Below are 22,522 nucleotides of genomic sequence, written 5' to 3'. Positions count from 1 at the left end.
GGCAAGCTGATTTAATGGATATGCAATCTCATTCTAAAAAAAATTATGGTTTTAAATTCATATTAATTGTTATAGACACATATAGCAAATATGTATTTGTGGAACCGCTGAAAAATAAATCAGGTAAAGAATGTACAAAAGGAATGTTTAATATATTGAAAAAAGCTAAACCAAAATTTTTACAGACAGATAATGGTACAGAATTTTACAATGTCCAATTCCAAGATTTAATGAAAAAATATAAAATTAAGCATTACAGTTCATACAGTGTTATCAAATGTTCAATCGCGGAACGTGTGATTCGAACTCTTAAAAATAATATATATAGACATTTTACTGCAACAGGCACATGGAATTGGCACAATACAATATCAAAAATTATACATAACTATAATAACACAAAACACAGAACAATCAAATGTACACCTAGTGAAGCTCGAATGGGTACAAACAGAATTAAATTTAACACATATATAAATTCTGAAACATTGTATAAACCAAAATTTAAAGTTAACGATAAAGTACGAATATCTAAGTATAAACATATATTTACTAAAGGATATACACCAAATTGGACAACGGAAATATTTACAGTTTCAAAAGTTTTACAGACAAATCCAGTAACTTATCAACTAAAGGATGAATCAGGCAGTATAATTTTAGGTGGTTTTTATGAACAGGAAATTAAATTAACTGATTTTCCAAACACCTTTCTCATTGAACGTATTGTAAAAAAAGTTGGGAATAAAATGTTTGTTAAATGGTTAGGTTTTGATTCAAGTCAAAATTCATGGATAACATCATCAGATATTTTAAAATAATGTTTTTTTATGTATTATATTTATTTATTTATTTATTTATTTATTTTTTTTAATAAAATAAAATATCAGTTTTTTTTATTAAGTCGAATTAATTATTTCACATGATCTCCTGATCCTCATTAGTCTGTTTTGAAAACTATATATAAATATATACAATCGATAAAAACAAAAAGCGTCATCTAGTGGTAAATAAATCAATGAAAATAATAATATTGCTGTATTTTGTTCCGCTAGATAACGCTTTTAAACTGAGTCATTAAGTTTATAGTGACCATAAGCTAAAGTATTTATCCCGTCATCCATTATATAACGTTTATCATCGTTTGCACTTAGAACGAGTTTGTTCATTGTTTTCGAATGAACAACATGTTTATTTGATTGGATAAAATTCATTTTTCTATGAGTTTGTTCATCCTTGAGAGTTTTATGGTTTATAAAAGCGTTTAGTATATTCATATAATTGTTAAATTGCATGTGATTTTTAATTATATATTTCTTTACGCCTTTTGCTTTTTTTTTCTCAGCGCCATCTATAGTTTTATAAGCATATAATTTCGGTCTTAATGAAACGAATTCTTTAATTATAATTCCTTTCATTTCATCTTTAAAGAACCCTGGTTGATTTTTATGAATTTCACTAAAACAACAATGGTCTTTAGGATAATTAGATGTGTCAAAATATGGTAATAAACTATTTTTTAAATCGTCAAAAAAATTTGTTGTTTGGATAGCATATATCAGGGAATCAGTATCCGAATATAAAGAACTAATTTTAGTACCATACCTTTTCTTCATTACATTATAATGGAAGTCATACATAAATGTTTTCGAAACGTCTAAAATTGCAAATCCTACATAAATTGCCTTGTCGAATTTAATTGTTTCCTTATGCTGATGAATGGCCATGAGATTCTTAGAATATATAGTTCTGTCTTTAAAACTAGTTTTCGCCATTAATTTCCTTGCTTTTTGTTCTGAAGAAACCAGTTTTATAGAAGTTCTTGCTCGAACATTCTCCATACATTTACCAAAAACGCTATTAATTAGCAACTTCCAGAAATCCTTCTCAAACTCGTTTTTAGCTTGTACTCTCATAGATGTACATAATTTTATGTATGATGCCATCCATTTACTTTGGGAAAAACGGATAGCTCGATGAATTTTTACTACTTTAAGACCGTGAGAAATTGCTTGTTTTAAATTTTTGTAATGTACAATATAGTTTTTTTTCGGTGATAAAGTAGTTAACAATTTCTCAACTTTCGAATTTGGTGGACATTCGTTAAACGGTAAAAATGGGAAATCATTATGATATTTATGTAGATGTTTAGGATACTCAATATCAACTTCTAATATATATCCGACTTCTGAATCATCAGCGATTTTAGTTACATCTATGTTGAGATCGTCAACCCATTCAAAATCTTTAAAAGGTAATTCTGTTAACATAGACTTCCCATACAAATTCACACAATCGAGATATGTAATCCATGTGATCGGTTCATTTGCATTATAGTCCAATCCTTCGATATTTGGTATGTTTGCCTTAACATATCTTTTGGTTGATTGGCATATCCCGCCTCTAATCGATTTTTCGAAGAAAAGCAACATGTTATACTCCTTTAACCTTGATAATTTGACCTTGGTATACTTCAGCATACAGTCAAAAGCAAACCCGGGAGCAGTCATATAATGAGCAGGATCTAGTTCGAGCGTAGATAAACATAAGTCTCTAAAATTTTCGAACACATCGGCTAGTATGCTAACATCAGTTTTTAAATAAAGATCGCTATATTCACCTAAAGTCTTTATATCAAATGTATGCCATACATTTTTAGCATGTATATAATCTTCATCACTAATTTTCTCGTCTGTTAAAGAGTTATAAAATTCTAGCTTTGATGGTAGAAAAGTATCATCTAATTTACTCCAATTATCGACATATTCATAAGGGAAGACTCCTTTTCGTGTAACTAAATCTAGTGCTTCCGCAGAAAATATTTTAAGAGTTTCTCTAAATCTCGACTTATCTTCAGATAAATTTTCCGCAAGTTTACTTAATGACTCGCTCATAAAACGGAATGTATCAACAAATTTTATACTAAATTTAGGTGCGATTTCCTTGCTGAAGGATATATATTTTTCTGATGAATTAGGAATAACGTGAATATTTTGATCATCGCAACCGAGCTCTCGAATTATGAAATGGCTATCGTACGATAAATTATGAAAGAAAATTGGAATGAATGATGGATTAGTTATTTGAAAATTACATTCGAGACAAAGACATTGTCTATATTTACCAGTAAAATGACAGTGATCTCGAACTTTAATTAAATTATTTTTTTTAAAATGTTTTGAACATTTTTCACATCTTTTAATTCTTTGAAAACGTTTTTCTTCTTTTTCAGTTAATTTACCCATTGGTGTAGCAGTTTCGTAAATTGTTTTGATATTATTTCCGATATCAATCATATTTTCCATAAATTTTTTTGCTGCATTTTCACCTCTATAAATAACCACCTTTCTAGGAATCTTCAACTGTTTTACTAACTCTTTTGGTATAATATCATAGTCGACTTTTACATAAAACCCATAACTCATAATTTCATGTAAATGTGTAATATATGTTTTTTTTTTTTTACAACTCTGAATGAATTCATCAGGTTTTTTAGGAGTTAAAATACATTCGAAGTCTGCATAAATAACAATTGGTATCCTTTGAGTTTTTTTATAACTTTTAAAATAAATAAAATCATCATCTCCCTCTTCAAACATTATAGGTTTCCCTAATTGGTTCTTTCTACAATTATGTTGATGTTCAATCAATCCTTTCATACCCCAAAGTTTGCTTTTACACGGTTTGTTCCCAAAAGTAGTAAAACATCTTTTACATATAATTAGCTTAGTACAATTTTTAGTTTTCTGACTTCTAACGAATCTTGAAAAATTTTTTATATAACAGTAATGTGATGTTTCATCATTATTGAACAGAAAAAGATCGAAATGTTTTTTTCTTTCAGTATTACAAATATACAAAGGAAAAATATGTTTTTTATCATTTAAACTATAAATATTAATTGATACATCGTTTGTACGTTCAAATTTTTTCATCTGACTGATTGGTGTTGGAAAATCAATACATTTAAAATCTAAACCACTTTTTGTTTCTAACATTTTAAAATATTTCTTATTCAAATAAGTTTTATTCGATCGATTATCAAACTTAGATAGTATTGAATATTTAAAACATTTAGCATCGTTATTTTTTACATTTATAATTGCTCTTTTATCTTTTATATATTCAGGTAGATCTAGATACGTTCCTCCTCTGAGAGGATTCACTGTATTAATTCTCAATTGTAATACATCTATAGTTTTAAGGGACCACCCAGATCCTTTCGCTAAAAACTGGTCTTGTTCAGATAATAATTTATTGAACATTCCATTTAGTAATTTATTGAAATTGGATGAATTACATGCAAGTGTATTAGAAGTTTTGAAAGCTATGTCCCGAACTTCTTGAGTGAGTATTCTTTCGTATACGCTATCCACATGTAAATTAAATTTTATAGATGATTGTAAACATGATTCTTTTAACTTTAAAATTAATTTATCTCTAACATAGTTAAAAAAAAGCGTGTAATCTATAAAATTTAAAGTATTCTTAATCAAAAATGTTTTTGAACATTTCTTAAATCTCTCGATTTCAAATAAACCTTCGTCAGAAGATGACATCCGCTCGTGTTTTGTAACCGTTTTTCTTTTCATTATGAAACTGAAAAAATAGATTAAATAAAAAAAAACATAGGTGAAAGCAATCATAATATTGTAAATTTATTATAACATCAACTTCTTTTTTTTTAATTCTTATGCAAGCAATTCAGAATATTGTTTTCAAAATATAATAAAAGTATTAATTCTAAATTATTACAAAGAAAAAAAGAATTGGTTAATATAATAAGAAATTACTCAGATTCTAATTCTCTTAACCGATTGTTTAGTTCTGTTAACCGGCACTGAAGATCTGCTTTACATTCACTTGAATATTTTTCGAAACTATTATGTTCATTTATCAATTTATTTTTAAAAACTGTTTTTTTCTTAATACAATCATTAATTTTTGTAAATACTTTTTGAAATGCTTTCCGTTTCTCGATACAATAGCGTTTATTGTCACGCACCTGCTGTTCTACTTCTAGAATTCTGCTTTTAACTACGTTTATTTCTGAGTTCATGATTCTGAAAATTACATAGAATTTCAAAACTAACTGTTAATTGATACGTTTTTTTTAAATCTAAACCACTTTTCCTAACATTTTTATTGCATTAGTTTTATTTGAACGATTATCAAACTTATCCAGAATTGATGATATAAAACATTTATTATTCTTCAACAGATATTATATACACAGGGATGATATATTTTATAATTTATGACAATATCATTCGATATATTTTTATAATATAAAATAATAAATAATAACAAAATAATTTATTTGTAAAAACAAATTTTATTTTTTGGAAAAACTGAATATTATCAATATTTGTCTAATTGTTCATACAACTCACTAAGACCTTTCTGTATATTTTTTTCACAAAGAAACGCTATATAATTTGAATTTTTATAATTATTTATCATCGTTTGTTTTTCTTCTTCTAATATTGCTCGTGTCGTTTTCAATCTCGCTTTCAGAATCTTTATATTTATTTCTCTCAAGTTTTTTCTGAAAGTGACTTTAATTTCATCCATGCCGAGGTTGTTTTCGTCACGTTGTTGTAATATGGAGTTGATTTTTTCTAAGATAAGTGACGACTCCATTTTTTTTTTTTTGTTTTTTTGTTTTTTTTTATTCTAGAAAAATTGAATAGAAATAAAATAATGTACAATAATAATAATAATTTATTATTTTATTTTATATTTAACTCTTTTATATAAGAAAAAATTGTGTTAATCATAATTTACTAACATGTTTAACACTTAAAAGCTATGGTTCTCCTTGGGAAAATAATAATATTTCTGTTTTTACAACATATTTCCAAGTAAGGACTACTCTTTCTGCTAATTTCCCTACGACTCCGCCTCTACTTCTTAATTTGTTGACCACTAGACCAATTCCAGTGGCTTCTAAAAGTTCTATAGTCATCGGTAGTTTCGAAAGTTTGTATACACATTCATATATTTGTTCGTTGTCACAGGCCTCATCAGCTCTTACGATTTTTCTGGCGTAATGATTAATCACTCTGACTGACCTATATATATATATATATATATTTATATAAATGTTTCTTTATTAGGTTAGTTCACATATAAATGCTTATATTATTTTATGAAACCAAGTATAATATAAGCATTTATATCAAAATAAAAATTAACTATGATGGTAGATCGTGTATAAATTATAGTTTTCAATGATTATATTTAGTTTGCAGAAACTAACGAATAATTTAATAATAACGTAAATGAAAAAAACAATACTATATTATAAACTATAAAAAAGAAAATTACATTGAATACCTATATACATAAATATAAACTTATAATATTATTACTAATTATTCATAACAAATTTAAAAAAAAAAATTTTAACCTGATCTAAATCTTTCGCGCTTAGATTCTGCTGTTGTAATAAAATCTAACCTTTTACCGAAACAGTGTTCTCGCTTACGAAAATTTGTAACATATAAATCACTATATTTTTTACATATATCCATTTTTTCTTCTCTTAATAAAACTAATTTTGCGTTTAAATCTTTTATATAAGAAAAATTTGGGTTAGAGTTTGTTCTACTTAAATAAATAATGAATTTCAGGTTTTTAATTTTTTTTTTGAGATCTTTATATTCATATCTTTCTTTAATCTTATTTTCATCAATCATCTTCGTTAAGGTTACAATTTGTTGTCCATAATATTGAATTTGTTCATTACAAAAATCATATGAATACCAAAAATTCATTATCTGTAATTTTTGACTAAATACATTAGTATAAAATATAAAATATTATATAAATCTAATTATTTAAAGCGATTATTTATAAAACAACGAATGTACGTATATACGTATATATAATAATAACTAATTATATTATTCAAAGCTAAATAAAAAACCTTTAAAAATTAGACAATATAGCATTTATATCATAAAAAATAAAATTTTAGTTGCTAGTGAAGCTACGTCATACGATAATAGAAAAAAACGTGATAGTTTATATGTTAGTTAATAGTAGATAGGGCGATTGTAACTATCGTAGAGTTCGTACGGTAACATTACGTTGTCACGAAAGCAACTACGTGTTTACTATCAACGTGCGACAGCAGCTTTCGAATAATCTTAACGTAAAAGCAATAAAAAAAACATTATAGAAAAAATAATTTAAATTTATATATGTGTATAATATACGTTTTAGGATATATTTTATACAGTCATTAAACATTATTGAATATTTTAATATAATAAAAAAAATTTTTTTATATTAAAACATTTTACGTAAGATAATATTACACGTGTAATACAACAATCACGTTATCTATAAAAAATATTTATAATCAGCTATAGTATTTTAACATTGATAAAAACAAGGTATCGTGCAACAACTACTAGATAACAGTATCTATAGTTATTATCATGAAAGAGATTGACTATTAAAGATTTTTGAGGTTAGGTAATAATTATCAATATTATTGATGAATGATAAGCCCGATGTTCTATCTTATCTATGTAAATCTATGATAGTATGGTACATCAGTCATCTTCTATACTGTGTACGTGGTGTAATTCATTTTAGTATTATTACTCTATGGTGTAATTATAACGTATTATTGTTACTTGATCATAACTTAACAAAAAAAAAGAAAACAGCTTATATTATAGTAGTGACTAAAAGTGAGAGTTGAGAAACCGTCTTTCAACTACTTCTATTTTAATGTTTTTATTTTAAATAATCTATGAAAAAAAATCTTTAAGTCTAAACACTCAATACCCATAGTAATATTATAAAACTGTATTATCATTACAACAATAAATTGTTATTATTCTATTTTATTTTTTAAAAAAAAAGAAGTATGATGTTAAATTAAATAATAACAATAAAAAAAAAAATAGTACTTACATAGCTTGTAGAAATTGAGGTACTTTTTCTAAGTATGATGGCTGGTCTATTTGTTAGAGTTGTTTTGACAATCTTTTGACTGCCCGTTGAAGATGTTTGGTAAACTGCTGGCTGGCTGTTGTTTTGGCGAAGAAGACTGTTCTGCTGCTGGCTGCTCTTGGAACTGCTGTTGCTTGAACTGATGACGATAAGCTAAGAAATTCTGGGTTTTATACCCGAAAATAACCCTCTCTTCTCTCATTAGAATTTTTTGTGATGGATTTAAACATTTCAACTTATTTTACATCCTGTTTTAATATTATAATGGCATTGACATTAAGTAAATGTGAAAACATTTGACTGAGCAGGTTATATTAGCAGCAATTTAGATTCATATAATATAATTGGTTTTTGAGAATGAATGTATACATTCTAAGCATTGACATTTAGTAAATGTGAAAACATTTGGCTGGACAGGTTATGTTAGCAACAATTAAAATTCATATAATGTAATTGGTTTTTGAGAATGAATGTATACATTCTAATTTATTTTAAATCCTGTTTGTAATAATTTAAATTCATGTAATGTAATTTGCTGTTGTATATGAACATGTTTCAGCACCCATCTAAGGTAAGGTTATTGTAGAAATTTATTCAAGGAGGGTATTGACCATGGTAAAAGGTGAATGTCATAAACATTTGGCTGGGATAGGTTATGTTAGCGTCAATTTAAAGTCATGTAATGTGATTTTGCTGTTGTACCTGTATGTTCATGTTTTAGCAGGTTTCTATAATGTAAGGCTATGACCATTTGTATACTTAATTATTGAAGTAGTGGTAAAAATCTGTGTATAAAAGACAGAGGGTATTCTCTAATATTCACCAGTCTTCAAGATTTCATCCCAGGACAAGAAGCTCAGTTCAACAGAAATACTACCAAAATAAAATGTCGTACCGTACAATTGCTTCAACTGATTCAGAGGTTAGTAACTACTTATTAAATATCTTATAACCATAGAAAATTGGAGGCCGGTCGTAACACCACTCAACGCTATGGTTATAATTCTTAAAATAATATTAAATGACTGATTATAACATAGTATATTGGAAGTGCGTCGTAACATTACTCAACGCTTTGGGTATAATTCTTGGGACATAGAAAAAAATATATAATGGAAAAAAACAGTAAAAAATAATATACTATGTTTTATGTTTCACAGAATGAACATTTTAGCGAATCAATTGATATAAGACCGTCTTTTTCAAAAACAAAACCTGGATCAAAACGTTCTGCAGAAAAAACAAGTGTTAAAAAACCTATGAAAAAGAAGCAGAATAAAATGGTAATAAAAATAATATTTTTTCCTAATGATAGCATAAATAATTTATTTTTTTTTATAGAATGCATCATACAGAGATAATATCAGCGAACGCTTGAGATCAGAAGATTTTGATGTTGAAGTATTTAATTCGCTAACATTCAGACAAGGAGATGGCGTTGTGACAATAAAGACGCCTTTTGAAGAAAAAGGAAAGGATCTTTGGGTGCTAAGTCATTATAAGGTTACTAACATCGAGAATGTACCAGTAAAGGACAGGTAAATACATTGGTTTAAATTTAAAAACTATTGCTGAATCTGTTTTTTTTTTTACTGATTTTATTTACTTCTTTTGTTTTTAAATAAAATAATTTGTTGTAATAGATGGAAGTTCAGTGAAGCTACTGTTAGATTGTACACGACCGACGAATCAAAAGATCAAACACTTCATACTGGTCTTAATGAGACAATGCAAATTATATTTGATAAATTACTAACCGATCCAAAGCGTCAAACTATTAAAAGCAAGACGGTTGTTTGATTATTATACGGAAAAATGAGTTTCATTTAATAAAACAAAATATTATTATGCATGTATGTTTTTATTTGTTCAATACTCAAAGGTCTTGGAAAACATAAACCTATAAACTATATAGTATGTCTGAGAAAAAAAATTTCTAATTGAAACATTGCTATCAATTCTGTACTATCAAAATTTAATCTACTTATTTACTGAAAACATAAAATTTGAAACTAAAACGCATTAAAACTATTCTTTATGATTAAAGGTAACATGTAATTTAAGAAAAAAAAGCAAGTTTATTATTGAATAAAAAAGTTTTTATTTTTTAAATAAATAATTATTAAACATATTTATATATTTTATATTATTAGATCTTGTAAAATCATATCGGACAATGTGTTAAAATGAAATTGTAATATTTCATATAAAAACGATGTGTCATCGTTCTGTAAATGATTATAATAATTAAAATCATAGTTTTGAATATATTGGTTGGTAAATTCGTTCCTTTGACAAGTGGATGGCAGACCACGGACATCATTTTTAATTAGGTCATATGCAGTGTTGAAAGTAATTTGATAATTTGCTAAACGTTTTTGCTTGTCTACCACATACAAATCAATCAAATTCTGTAATTGACGAAGCCGGTACAAATCTACGTGTGTCAAGGTAATATATTCCTCGTTTAGATGTAGGGTAATTGAACTCTGTTTAACATTAATTGAATATGAAAAGGAATCGGTAATCTTTACACGCCTCACCCTGGTATTTAGGTTATTAATAATTGAATTGTAATTAGATTCAGACATCAGTGTGAACCATTCTTCTAAACTTAATGTAATAATTTTCTTTGAAAGTTTACATTCTAATAATAAAATAATTGAAATCTGCTTATTAATTAGTAATCCAACTGTAATACTTTTCTTGTTAAAAGCTCGGATGTCGAATGTAGACTTACAGACAATTATTGGTGGACTCATAATGAAGTTTTTTTTTGCTAAAAAAGTACACAATAAAAAGTAGGATATAACTGTTAGGAGTTATACATTGGACTGTTAGTTTTTTCCTTTGCAGTCATATTATATACTAAAAACTCAGATAAAAAAAAAATGCAAAAAATGTGAACGTACAGTTAGCGAATTAGTGCATACTAGAGAGGGAATTTACATATACTTACTAACCTGATACCTGAAAAACATTTTAAATTATTATATACGCACTAACCCGCTAGGCTATACGTCCACAAGATATTAAATCGAATAATAAAACATTTAAGATAAAACATTCAATTTTTTTTTTATTTTTTTTTTTTATTCAATAGAGCAAATATTATAAACAGTATATTATATAAAAAAAACATGATTTAACAAATGGTGTCGTACGAACCGGTTTCACAATTACAAATAACTTCGGTTTTACAATATTTACTTAAGACTTTTTGAACAAACTGATTACCTTTCATTAATAATACATATAAACATTTTGGTGAGAATCGGGTATGTTCTATAAAACAATTATCATCGATTTCAAAACTATGTAGAATTACTCCACACCAATGACATTGAACTGCGTCATCGAGATTGATATAGTAAAATCCGCATTCCGAGAGCTTGTACTTATTCTGACCGGTATTTGGAGGAAAACTTTTAAAAGATCGTAACCTAGATACAAATGCAGAGAATTCTGGATACGCTGGCGTTGAATTGAATCGTATTTGATCGACCAATGACTGGACATCGTTTGCGCATTTTTGAAAATTCATTTTTGAAGAAATTAAATAACTTATACAATTTAATAAAACTTTGAGAAAATAAAGAAAAATGAGACACGACTTGAGTGAACGATGGATCATTAGTAACTGAATATGAAAAAAATAATCAGCAATCAGCTTAAAATTATTGTAAATAATAAATAATGTTTTTATCATTATTAAAAAAATCAGTGTAACCAACATGAGTAAAAATGAAATACAGCACATTTTTTCGAGGTAAAATTTACTAACAATCAGTGTGAAATGTGTTACACGGTAAATCTGAGTGCTCCAAGGGGGACATTCCCCCTTGAAAAAAAATTTTTACCGTGGAAAAGCTGGCTGTGAACATACAAATATATACTACTGATCTGAAATCGTTAGGATCAACTGTAATGTCGAATGTTAAATTGGTTAAGTTTTTACTATTATAGTCATCTATTTGCTTCTTAACTCGTTGCTTAATATCTTCAATTTCATAACAACCCTCTTCCAATGTAATAAAACATATCATAGGATCATTATTGTTTTCATTCTCAGCTACTTGTATAGAAAATTTATTATTATTATCATTAATATTTGGAAACGAATTAAATGACTGTAAACATAACAAAGCTATTTCTGAGTCCTCGTAAAGGTTTATAGGTGGAAAATAATTTACAGATAATATGGTAGCATTCCCAGTTAAACTTAAAGTAACTGACTCATACATTACAAAATCTAAGATATAAATTTAATGATGAGATCCGTGACGTTTAATATGCAGAACAACTGTTAACGTTTCGTTAAAATTGTCAATTGGATTATTGTTTTGGTCAACTAACTGAACAGTAATTGAATTAATATCTGTTTTGTTTAATCTGTAATATATAAGGTTTACCGGAGATTGAACAACCTTTGTTCCTCTTCTCCCACTTGGGAAAAACTCATATATCGAATGGCTTTGAAGTTGGTTGTTGAATGACCCATGTGCTATATTACACATTACTTTTATAGAATTAATTGTGTTTAAATTTGCAGCTTTATCCGATCGATGTTCTTCATGAAACGGTCCACAAACTTTCTTTCTATACCCAAAAACAGGTGCTATACTATACGGATGCTCAAAGTTTAGTATTCCATTACATTTTATATACGTTCTAAAATCGACAGGATCAATACGTACACTGAATGTCAGCTTTGTTCCGTAGACTTTATTAACTTGAGATAACTCTTCTACCATATATTTGTTAATATCTTCTATGTCACGGCATTCGACTGGTATAAAAAATTGAATTTTTGCTATTCTATCTGGAGGAATTGATTTTATTCTCAGCCGGTTATTAGTTGGATTTATAATATTTGGAAATGAATTGCACGTTTGCAAAGATAACAAAGCTATTTCTGAATCCTCGTAAACATTTAGGGACGGAAAATAATTCGTTGATAATATAGTTGTATTTCCAGTCAAACTTAATGTAACAGATTCATACATTGTAAAAATTCAAGACATAAATGACCGCAGTTAAATGTATTGAAATCTTGATAGTTAGAATAGTTGTATACTATTTTAAACTCATGAAAATAATGTTGTAATTCAATTGGTGGTGGTAAATCACCAAAGCTATCGAAATAAACAACTTTGTCCTTATTTTTATAAAACGCTACCCAATGACTTCCGTCGCCTGAAGATATATCCAAGTTTAATACACCACATTCAATCGTATGCGGTTTTTTAGGTAAGTTATCACGTGAAAAGACTCCACGGAAATGATTGATTTTCAACTTTCCGACATATTTTATAATATCTTGAGACGAAAGCGGTCTGTTAGGTAGCGTGATCATCAGTTTTTTTTTCTTAACCTATTTTTGTTTGATTTCAAACCACTGCCTTTTTTTCTTTTTGAATTTTGAACAGCATTATACACACTAGCACCTCCAGACATCAAACTACCAAGTGCCGACAATCCTGCAAATATAGGTATTAAGGGAATTACACCTCCTGACTGCCTCGGTGCTAAAATCAGCCTTTTACCACCATTCTTTTTCTTTGAGATTCTTTTTTTTTTCGCTGCTAGTATACAATTTGTTTTTATAGCACGTTTCCGTTTGCAACCCATACCTATTTTTCTTTTAGCTTTCATTGCGTTTGTTACTGCGTACGCAACTAATTTCTCTTTTCTAGGTGTATCTTTTGCTTTAAATCTCTCCCAAGCACGATTTTCTAGCACTTTATCAGCTTTATGTCTATCGTCTAAATTTTTACTCGTTGCATACACAATATCGTGATCACGACAAGCAGCATCCAATGGGTTTATTCCTTTATCACCACGATCTAGTCTCTTTTTTAATTTTGTACCAGGGCCGCAATACTGATAGCCTGAAACATGGGCTTCGAACGGGAGACTATTTATAAGAGAGTTTACTAATCCTTTTCCAGTCTTGTCTGACTTACACTTGCGAGTTGAACACGCCATCTATAACTGGCTATAAATTTAAAAAATCTAGAGTATTTATATGAAAATAATATGAATTTGATTGAGCAGAAAGAAAAATTAGATGTTATAAATGTAGATGTTCAGGTAGTAAAAAAACCATCAAGACATGGTTCGTTATTACCCGATACTATACGTGCTATACTAGTTGGCCCCAGTGGTTCAGGAAAAACAAATATAATGTATAATCTGATCACACATGCAAACGGGTTAAGATTTGAAAATATTTATTTATACTCAAAAACCTCTAATCAGGAAAAATATGTTTTATTGAAAAAAATAATAGATGATATAAAGGGTGCTGATTTTTTCATATTTACAAGCGCTGATAAGGTTATAAAACCAAACTTAACCAAGAAAAATTCCATCATCATTTTTGACGATGTGATATGTGGTCCACAGTCCGTAATTAGAGAATACTTTAGTATGGGTAGACATTCGGGTGCTAGCTCTGTATTTTATTTAGCACAGACATATTCTAAAATAACCAAACAGCTAGTAAGAGATAACGCAAACTTCTTAATAATACTGAAACAAGATGATACAAATTTACGACATATATTCAACGATCATTCATCTACAGATATGGATTTCTCAGAATTTCGCAAAATTTCTCATTTATGTTGGAATCATAGTGATTATGGGTTTATGGTCATCGATAAAACTCGGGAAATTAATGAAGGAAGGTATAGATGTGGTTTTCATACGTTCATTAAAATAAGATAATTTTATATGCTTATACTCATATATAAATATACCGTCACAAAGTAATTATCTGCATAGTGTTATCGGTAGTCACACGATACAGGTATATTACATTTATTATTTACAATGAACAAAGAAAAAGTCTTGTTGGAAAATTGAATAACATCAAAAAAAAATATTAAACGAAAAATAATGGAAATGAAACGCGGTGTTATAGATTCTGAAAACTATTTCCGTGAAGCATTTAAGCCAATAATTGAACCATTGAGTACACATACAAAACAAAATGAAATATGGAACACACAGTCAACTGAGCTAGAAAATAAATCAGAAACCTCATGTACTAGTGAAGATGATGATGGTAACGAATTAAATTCACCATTTGAAAATTTTTTAAATAACCGTCCTAAATCAACGCGTTATGATAAATCCTATGGTTTGCATTATGATAAAGATAGTGATTCGTATAAAATAGGAAAACACTCTGCAACTTTTAGTCACGGTAAATTATTGCTGCTTAATAAATATTATAAATTTACACCAGGACTATGGTCTTTATTATGTGAGAAGGAACCAAAAAAAACAACTATAGAAGATATAGAATCTTATTACAATATTTTGAAAACTTCTGGATTCCATTTAAAAGCAGATGGAAAACCTAGAACCTCGAGGTACCATAAATGGATGACTGTTGTAAAACCGTTGTATGATCGAATGAAAATGGAGGAAAAACAGTTTAACGAAGAAATAGCTAAAATTAATGAGAATACAACTCCTCGAATTAGCTTAAAATCATTTAACAATACTTTACCTTCTACTCCTTTTGGGTTATTTAACGCTAAACGTAGAAAAATAACACAAGAAATTGAACCATTTGATTTTAATCAATCAGCAAGCAGTTTTTCACCTGCAGATCACATGTCTACAGATATTATTAATTTTACTTCATCACCTGATCCTAAGACAGGCAGAGGTTTATATAAAGATGTATTACCTCAAACACAATTAGTTTATTATGACGATCCGAATGAGCTAGTAACTAGATTAAATCTTCTGACATCATCACAAAGTGTTGGTAATACTGGTGTCAATAATGAAATTATATCTATTTTAGAAGAACTGCGTGAGAGAAATATTATAGTATAATGACAACCTTAGAGAGTATAGCTAACGAGCTACATCGACCAGCGAGAAAAATATTTCCTAGACGTAGTGTGGTAACACGGTTTATTGACGACCTCTGGCAAGCTGATTTAATGGATATGCAATCTCATTCTAAACAAAATTATGGTTTTAAATTCATATTAATTGTTATAGACACATATAGCAAATATGTATTTGTGGAACCGCTGAAAAATAAATCAGGTAAAGAATGTACAAAAGGAATGTTTAATATATTGAAAAAAGCTAAACCAAAATTTTTACAGACAGATAATGGTACAGAATTTTACAATGTCCAATTCCAAGATTTAATGAAAAAAAATAAAATTAAACATTACAGTTCATACAGTGTTATCAAATGTTCAATCGCGGAACGTGTGATTCGAACTCTTAAAAATAATATATATAGACATTTTACTGCAACAGGCACATGGAATTGGTACAATACAATATCAAAAATTACACATAACTATAATAACACAAAACACAGAACAATCAAATGTACACCTAGTGAAGCTCGAATGGATACAAACAGAATTAAATTTAACACATATATAATTTCTGAAACATTGTATAAACCAAAATTTAAAGTTAACGATAAAGTACGAATATCTAAGTATAAACATATATTTACTAAAGGATATACACCAAATTGGACAACGGAAATATTTACAGTTTCAAAAGTTTTACAGACAAATCCAGTTACTTATCAACTAAAGGATGAATCAGGCAGTGTAATTTTAGGTGGTTTTTATGAACAGGAAATTAAATTAACTGATTTTCCAAACACCTTTCTCATTGAACGTATTGTAAAAAAAGTTGGGAATAAAATGTTTGTTAAATGGTTAGGTTTTGATTCAAGTCAAAATTCGTGGATAACATCATCAAATATTTTAAAATAATGTTTTTTTTATGTATAATATTTATTTATTTATTTATTTATTTTTTAATAAAATAAAATATCAGTTTTTTTATTAAGTCGAATTAATTATTTCACATGATCTCCTGATCCTAATTAGTCTGTTTTGAAAACTATATATATATCTACAATCGATAAAAACAAAAAGCGTCATCTAGTGGTAAATAAATCAATGAAAATAATAATACTGCTGTATTTTGTTCCGCTAGATAACGCTTTTAAACTGAGTCATTAAGTCATTAATTTTTAGTTTTCTGACTTCTAACGAATCTTGAAAAATTTTTTATATAACAGTAATGTGATGTTTCATCATTATTGAACAGAAAAAGATCGAAATGTTTTTTTCTTTCAGTATTACAAATATACAAAGGAAAAATATGTTTTTTATCATTTAAACTATAAATATTAATTGATACATCGTTTGTACATTCAAATTTTTTCATCTGACTGATTGGTGTTGGAAAATCAATACATTTAAAATCTAAACCACTTTTTGTTTCTAACATTTTAAAATATTTCTTATTCAAATAAGTTTTATTCGATCGATTATCAAACTTAGATAGTATTGAATATTTAAAACATTTAGCATCGTTATTTTTTACATTTATAATTGCTCTTTTATCTTTTATATATTCAGGTAGATCTAGATACGTTCCTCCTCTGAGAGGATTCACTGTATTAATTCTCAATTGTAATACATCTATAATTTTAAGGGACCACCCAGATCCTTTCGCTAAAAACTGGTCTTGTTCAGATAATAATTTATTGAACATTCCATTTAGTAATTTATTGAAATCGGATGAATTACATGCAAGTGTATTAGAAGTTTTGAAAGCTATGTCCCGAACTTCTTGAGTGAGTATTCTTTCGTATACGCTATCCACATGTAAATTAAATTTTATAGATGATTGTAAACATGATTCTTTTAACTTTAAAATTAATTTATCTCTAACATAGTTAAAAAAAAGCGTGTAGTCTATAAAATTTAAAGTATTCTTAATCAAAAATGTTTTTGAACATTTCTTAAATCTCTCGATTTCAAATAAACCTTCATCAGAAGATGACATTCGCTCGTGTTTTGTAACCGTTTTTCTTTTCATTATGAAACTGAAAAAATAGATTAAATAAAAAAAAACATAGGTAAAAGCAATCATAATATTGTAAATTTATTATAACATCAACTTCTTTTTTTTAAATCTTATGCAAGCAATTCAGAATATTGTTTTCAAAATATAATAAAAGTATTAATTCTAAATTATTACAAAGAAAAAAAGAATTGGTTAATATAATAAGAAATTACTCAGATTCTAATTCTCTTAACCGATTGTTTAGTTCTGTTAACCGACACTGAATATCTGCTTTACATTCACTTGAATAGTTTTCGAATCTATTATGTTCATTTATCAATTTATTTTTAAAAAATGAATTTTTCTTCATACTATCATTAATTTTTACAAATACTTTTCGAAATGCTTTCCGTTTCTCGATATAATAGCGTTTATTGTCACGCACCTGCTGTTCTGCTGCTAGAATTCTGCTTTTAATTACGTTTATTTCTGGGTTCATGATTCTGAAAATTACATAGAATTTCAAAAACTAACTAATTGATACGTTTTTTAAATCTAAACCACTTTTCCTAACATTTTTATTAAATTAGTTTTATTTGAAAACATTTATCATACCAGCAGATCTTATATACACAATAATAATTATATGATAAAATAATAAATAATAACAAAAAAAAAAATAATATTTTAATTATTTATTGAAAAACAGAATATTATTCGACATTATCTAATTTACTATATAAATTATTTAGACCTTTTTGAATATTTTTCTCGCATAAATAATTTATATATGTTAAATGTTTAAATTCGTTTATTAAATTCTGTTTTTCTTCAATAAGTCTTTTTCTGGTTTCTTTCAGCACCGCTTTTTGAATTTTTATTTTAATATTTTTAATATTGGAATAGAACATTTTTTCGTCAACATCTTGAGCATGATCATTTTCTTTTTGCTGTTCCAATATTTGAATGATTTGCTCGTGAATTAACGATTTGGCTTCCATGTTTTTTCTTTTTTTTTAAAAAAAAAATCTGGAAAAATTATATAGAATTTGTAAACTATCTGCCAGATAAAAAAAAATAATGCATATTAATGACAATAATTTATTTCCAACATATTTCTATTTTTTATGTTTTTTAACTTTTATATTAAAAATTTGTATGTATTAATCAAAAAAAGAAAATTACATTGAATACCTATATACATAAATATAAACTTATAATATTATTACTAATTATTCATAACAAATTTTTAAAAAAAAATTTTAACCTGATCTAAATCTTTCGCGCTTAGATTCTGCTGTTGTAATAAAATCTAACCTTTTACCGAAACAGTGTTCTCGCTTACGAAAATTCGTAACATATAAATCACTATATTTTTTACATATATCCATTTTTTCTTCTCTTAATAAAACTAATTTTGCGTTTAAATCTTTTATATAAGAAAAATTTGGGTTAGAGTTTGTTCTACTTAAATAAATAATGAATTTCAGGTTTTTAATTTTTTTTTTGAGATCTTTATATTCATATCTTTCTTTAATCTTATTTTCATCAATCATCTTCGTTAAGGTTACAATTTGTTCTCCATAATATTGAATTTGCTCATTACAAAAATCATATGAATGCCAAAAATTCATTATCTGTAATTTTTGACTAAATACATTAGTATAAAATATAAAATATTATATAAATCTAATTATTAAAGCGATTATTTATAAAACAACGAATGTACGTATATACGTATATATAATAATAACTAATTATATTATTCAAAGCTAAATAAAAAAACTTTAAAAATTAGACAATATAGCATTTATATCATAAAAAATAAAATTTTAGTTGCTAGTGAAGCTACGTCACACGATAATAGAAAAAAACGTGATAATTTATATGTTAGTTAATAGTAGATAGGGCGATTGTAACTATCGTAGAGTTCGTACGGTAACATTACGTTGTCACGAAAGCAACTACGTGTTTACTATCAACGTGCGACAGCAGCTTTCGAATAATCTTAACGTAAAAGCAATAAAAAAAAACATTATAGAAAAAATAATTTAAATTTATATATGTGTATAATATACGTTTTAGGATATATTTTATACAGTCATTAAACATTATTGAATATTTTAATATAATAAAAAAAATTTTTTATATTAAAACATTTTACGTAAGATAATATTACACGTGTAATACAACAATCACGTTATCTATAACAAATATTTATAATCAGCTATAGTATTTTAACATTGATAAAAACAAGGTATCGTGCAACAACTACTAGATAACGGTATCTATAGTAATTATCATGAAAGAGATTGACTATTAAAGATTTTTGAGGTTAGGTAATAATTATCAATATTATTGATGAATGATAAGCCCGATGTTCTATCTTATCTATGTAAATCTATGATAGTATGGTACATCAGTTATCTTCTATACTGTAGACGTGGTGTAATTCATTTTAGTATTATTACTCTATGGTGTAATTATAACGTATTATTGTTACTTGATCATAACTTAACAAAAAAAAGAAAACAGCTTATATTATAGTAGTGACTAAAAGTGAGAGTTGAGAAACCGTCTTTCAACTACTTCTATTTTAATGTTTTTATTTTAAATAATCTATGAAAAAAAATCTTTAAGCCTAAACACTCAATACCCATAGTAATATTATAAAACTGTATTATCATTACAACAATAAATTGTTATTATTCTATTTTATTTTTTAAAAAAAAGAAATATGATGTTAAATTAAATAATAACAATAAAAAAAAAAAGTACTTACATAGCTTGTAGAAATTGAGGTACTTTTTCTAAGTATGACGGCTGGTCTATTTGTTAGAGTTGTTTTGACAATCTTTTGACTGGCTATTGAAGATGTTTGGTAAACTGCTGGCTGGCTGTTGTTTTGGCGAAGAAGACTGTTCTGCTGCTGGCTGCTCTTGGAACTGCTGTTGCTTGAACTGATGACGATAAGCTAAGAAATTCTGGGTTTTATACCCGAAAATAACCCTCTCTTCTCTCATTAGAATTTTTTGTGATGGATTTAAACATTTCAACTTATTTTACATCCTGTTTTAATATTATAATGGCATTGACATTAAGTAAATGTGAAAACATTTGACTGAGCAGGTTATATTAGCAGCAATTTAGATTCATTTAATATAATTGGTTTTTGAGAATGAATGTATACATTCTAAGCATTGACATTTAGTAAATGTGATAACATTTGGCTGGACAGGTTATGTTAGCAACAATTAAAATTCATATAATGTAATTGGTTTTTGAGAATGAATGTATACATTCTAATTTATTTTAAATCCTGTTTGTAATAATTTAAATTCATGTAATGTAATTTGCTGTTGTATATGAACATGTTTCAGCACCCATCTAAGGTAAGGTTATTGTAGAAATTTATTCAAGGAGGGTATTGACCATGGTAAAAGGTGAATGTCATAAACATTTGGCTGGGATAGGTTATGTTAGCGTCAATTTAAAGTCATGTAATGTGATTTTGCTGTTGTACCTGTATGTTCATGTTTTAGCAGGTTTCTATAATGTAAGGCTATGACCATTTGTATACTTAATTATTGAAGTAGTGGTAAAAATCTGTGTATAAAAGACAGAGGGTATTCTCTAATATTCACCAGTCTTCAAGATTTCATCCCAGGACAAGAAGCTCAGTTCAACAGAAATACTACCAAAATAAAATGTCGTACCGTACAATTGCTTCAACTGATTCAGAGGTTAGTAACTACTTATTAAATATCTTATAACCATAGAAAATTGGAGGCCGGTCGTAACACCACTCAACGCTATGGTTATAATTCTTAAAATAATATTAAATGACTGATTATAACATAGTATATTGGAAGTGCGTCGTAACATTACTCAACGCTTTGGGTATAATTCTTGGGACATAGAAAAAAATATATAATGGAAAAAAACAGTAAAAAATAATATACTATGTTTTATGTTTCACAGAATGAACATTTTAGCGAATCAATTGATATAAGACCGTCTTTTTCAAAAACAAAACCTGGATCAAAACGTTCTGCAGAAAAAACAAGTGTTAAAAAACCTATGAAAAAGAAGCAGAATAAAATGGTAATAAAAATAATATTTTTTCCTAATGATAGCATAAATAATTTATTTTTTTTTATAGAATGCATCATACAGAGATAATATCAGCGAACGCTTGAGATCAGAAGATTTTGATGTTGAAGTATTTAATTCGCTAACATTCAGACAAGGAGATGGCGTTGTGACAATAAAGACGCCTTTTGAAGAAAAAGGAAAGGATCTTTGGGTGCTAAGTTATTATAAGGTTACTAACATCGAGAATGTACCAGTAAAGGACAGGTAAATACATTGGTTTAAATTTAAAAACTATTGCTGAATCTGTTTTTTTTTTTACTGATTTTATTTACTTCTTTTGTTTTTAAATAAAATAATTTGTTGTAATAGATGGAAGTTCAGTGAAGCTACTGTTAGATTGTACACGACCGACGAATCAAAAGATCAAACACTTCATACTGGTCTTAATGAGACAATGCAAATTATATTTGATAAATTACTAACCGATCCAAAGCGTCAAACTATTAAAAGCAAGACGGTTGTTTGATTATTATACGGAAAAATGAGTTTCATTTAATAAAACAAAATATTATTATGCATGTATGTTTTTATTTGTTCA

At 27.2% G+C, this 22,522-nt stretch overlaps 3 protein-coding genes across 3 annotated transcripts; 2 read left to right on the top strand and 1 right to left on the bottom strand.

Annotated features, from left to right (window-relative positions):
* Nucleotides 1-204: 204 nt before the first annotated feature.
* Nucleotides 205-6,568, bottom strand: LOC132947399 (uncharacterized). The gene has a single exon (XM_061017676.1). The coding sequence runs from the start codon at nucleotides 4,644-4,646 to the stop codon at nucleotides 1,065-1,067; it is 3,582 nt and encodes a 1,193-aa protein (XP_060873659.1). The 5' UTR covers nucleotides 4,647-6,568; the 3' UTR covers nucleotides 205-1,064.
* A 996-nt stretch (nucleotides 6,569-7,564) lies between these two features.
* On the top strand, nucleotides 7,565-9,813 carry LOC132946594 (uncharacterized). The gene is made up of 4 exons (XM_061016643.1): nucleotides 7,565-8,893; nucleotides 9,132-9,254; nucleotides 9,313-9,509; nucleotides 9,615-9,813. Exons 1-4 carry the CDS (start codon nucleotides 8,858-8,860, stop codon nucleotides 9,769-9,771), a joined length of 513 nt encoding a protein of 170 aa, XP_060872626.1. The 5' UTR covers nucleotides 7,565-8,857; the 3' UTR covers nucleotides 9,772-9,813.
* A 10,843-nt stretch (nucleotides 9,814-20,656) lies between these two features.
* LOC132946846 (uncharacterized) lies at nucleotides 20,657-22,207 on the top strand. Its single transcript, XM_061016944.1, has 3 exons — nucleotides 20,657-21,572; nucleotides 21,811-21,933; nucleotides 21,992-22,207. The coding sequence occupies exons 1-3, from the start codon at nucleotides 21,537-21,539 to the stop codon at nucleotides 22,190-22,192; spliced, it is 360 nt and encodes a 119-aa protein (XP_060872927.1). The 5' UTR covers nucleotides 20,657-21,536; the 3' UTR covers nucleotides 22,193-22,207.
* Nucleotides 22,208-22,522: the final 315 nt, after the last annotated feature.

Source organism: Metopolophium dirhodum, chromosome 6 (genome assembly GCF_019925205.1).
Source record: "Metopolophium dirhodum isolate CAU chromosome 6, ASM1992520v1, whole genome shotgun sequence".
Lineage (NCBI taxonomy): Eukaryota > Metazoa > Arthropoda > Insecta > Hemiptera > Aphididae > Metopolophium > Metopolophium dirhodum.
The sequence above is the reverse complement of the archived record's forward strand: the minus strand, read 5'-3'. Positions and strand labels throughout refer to the sequence as shown.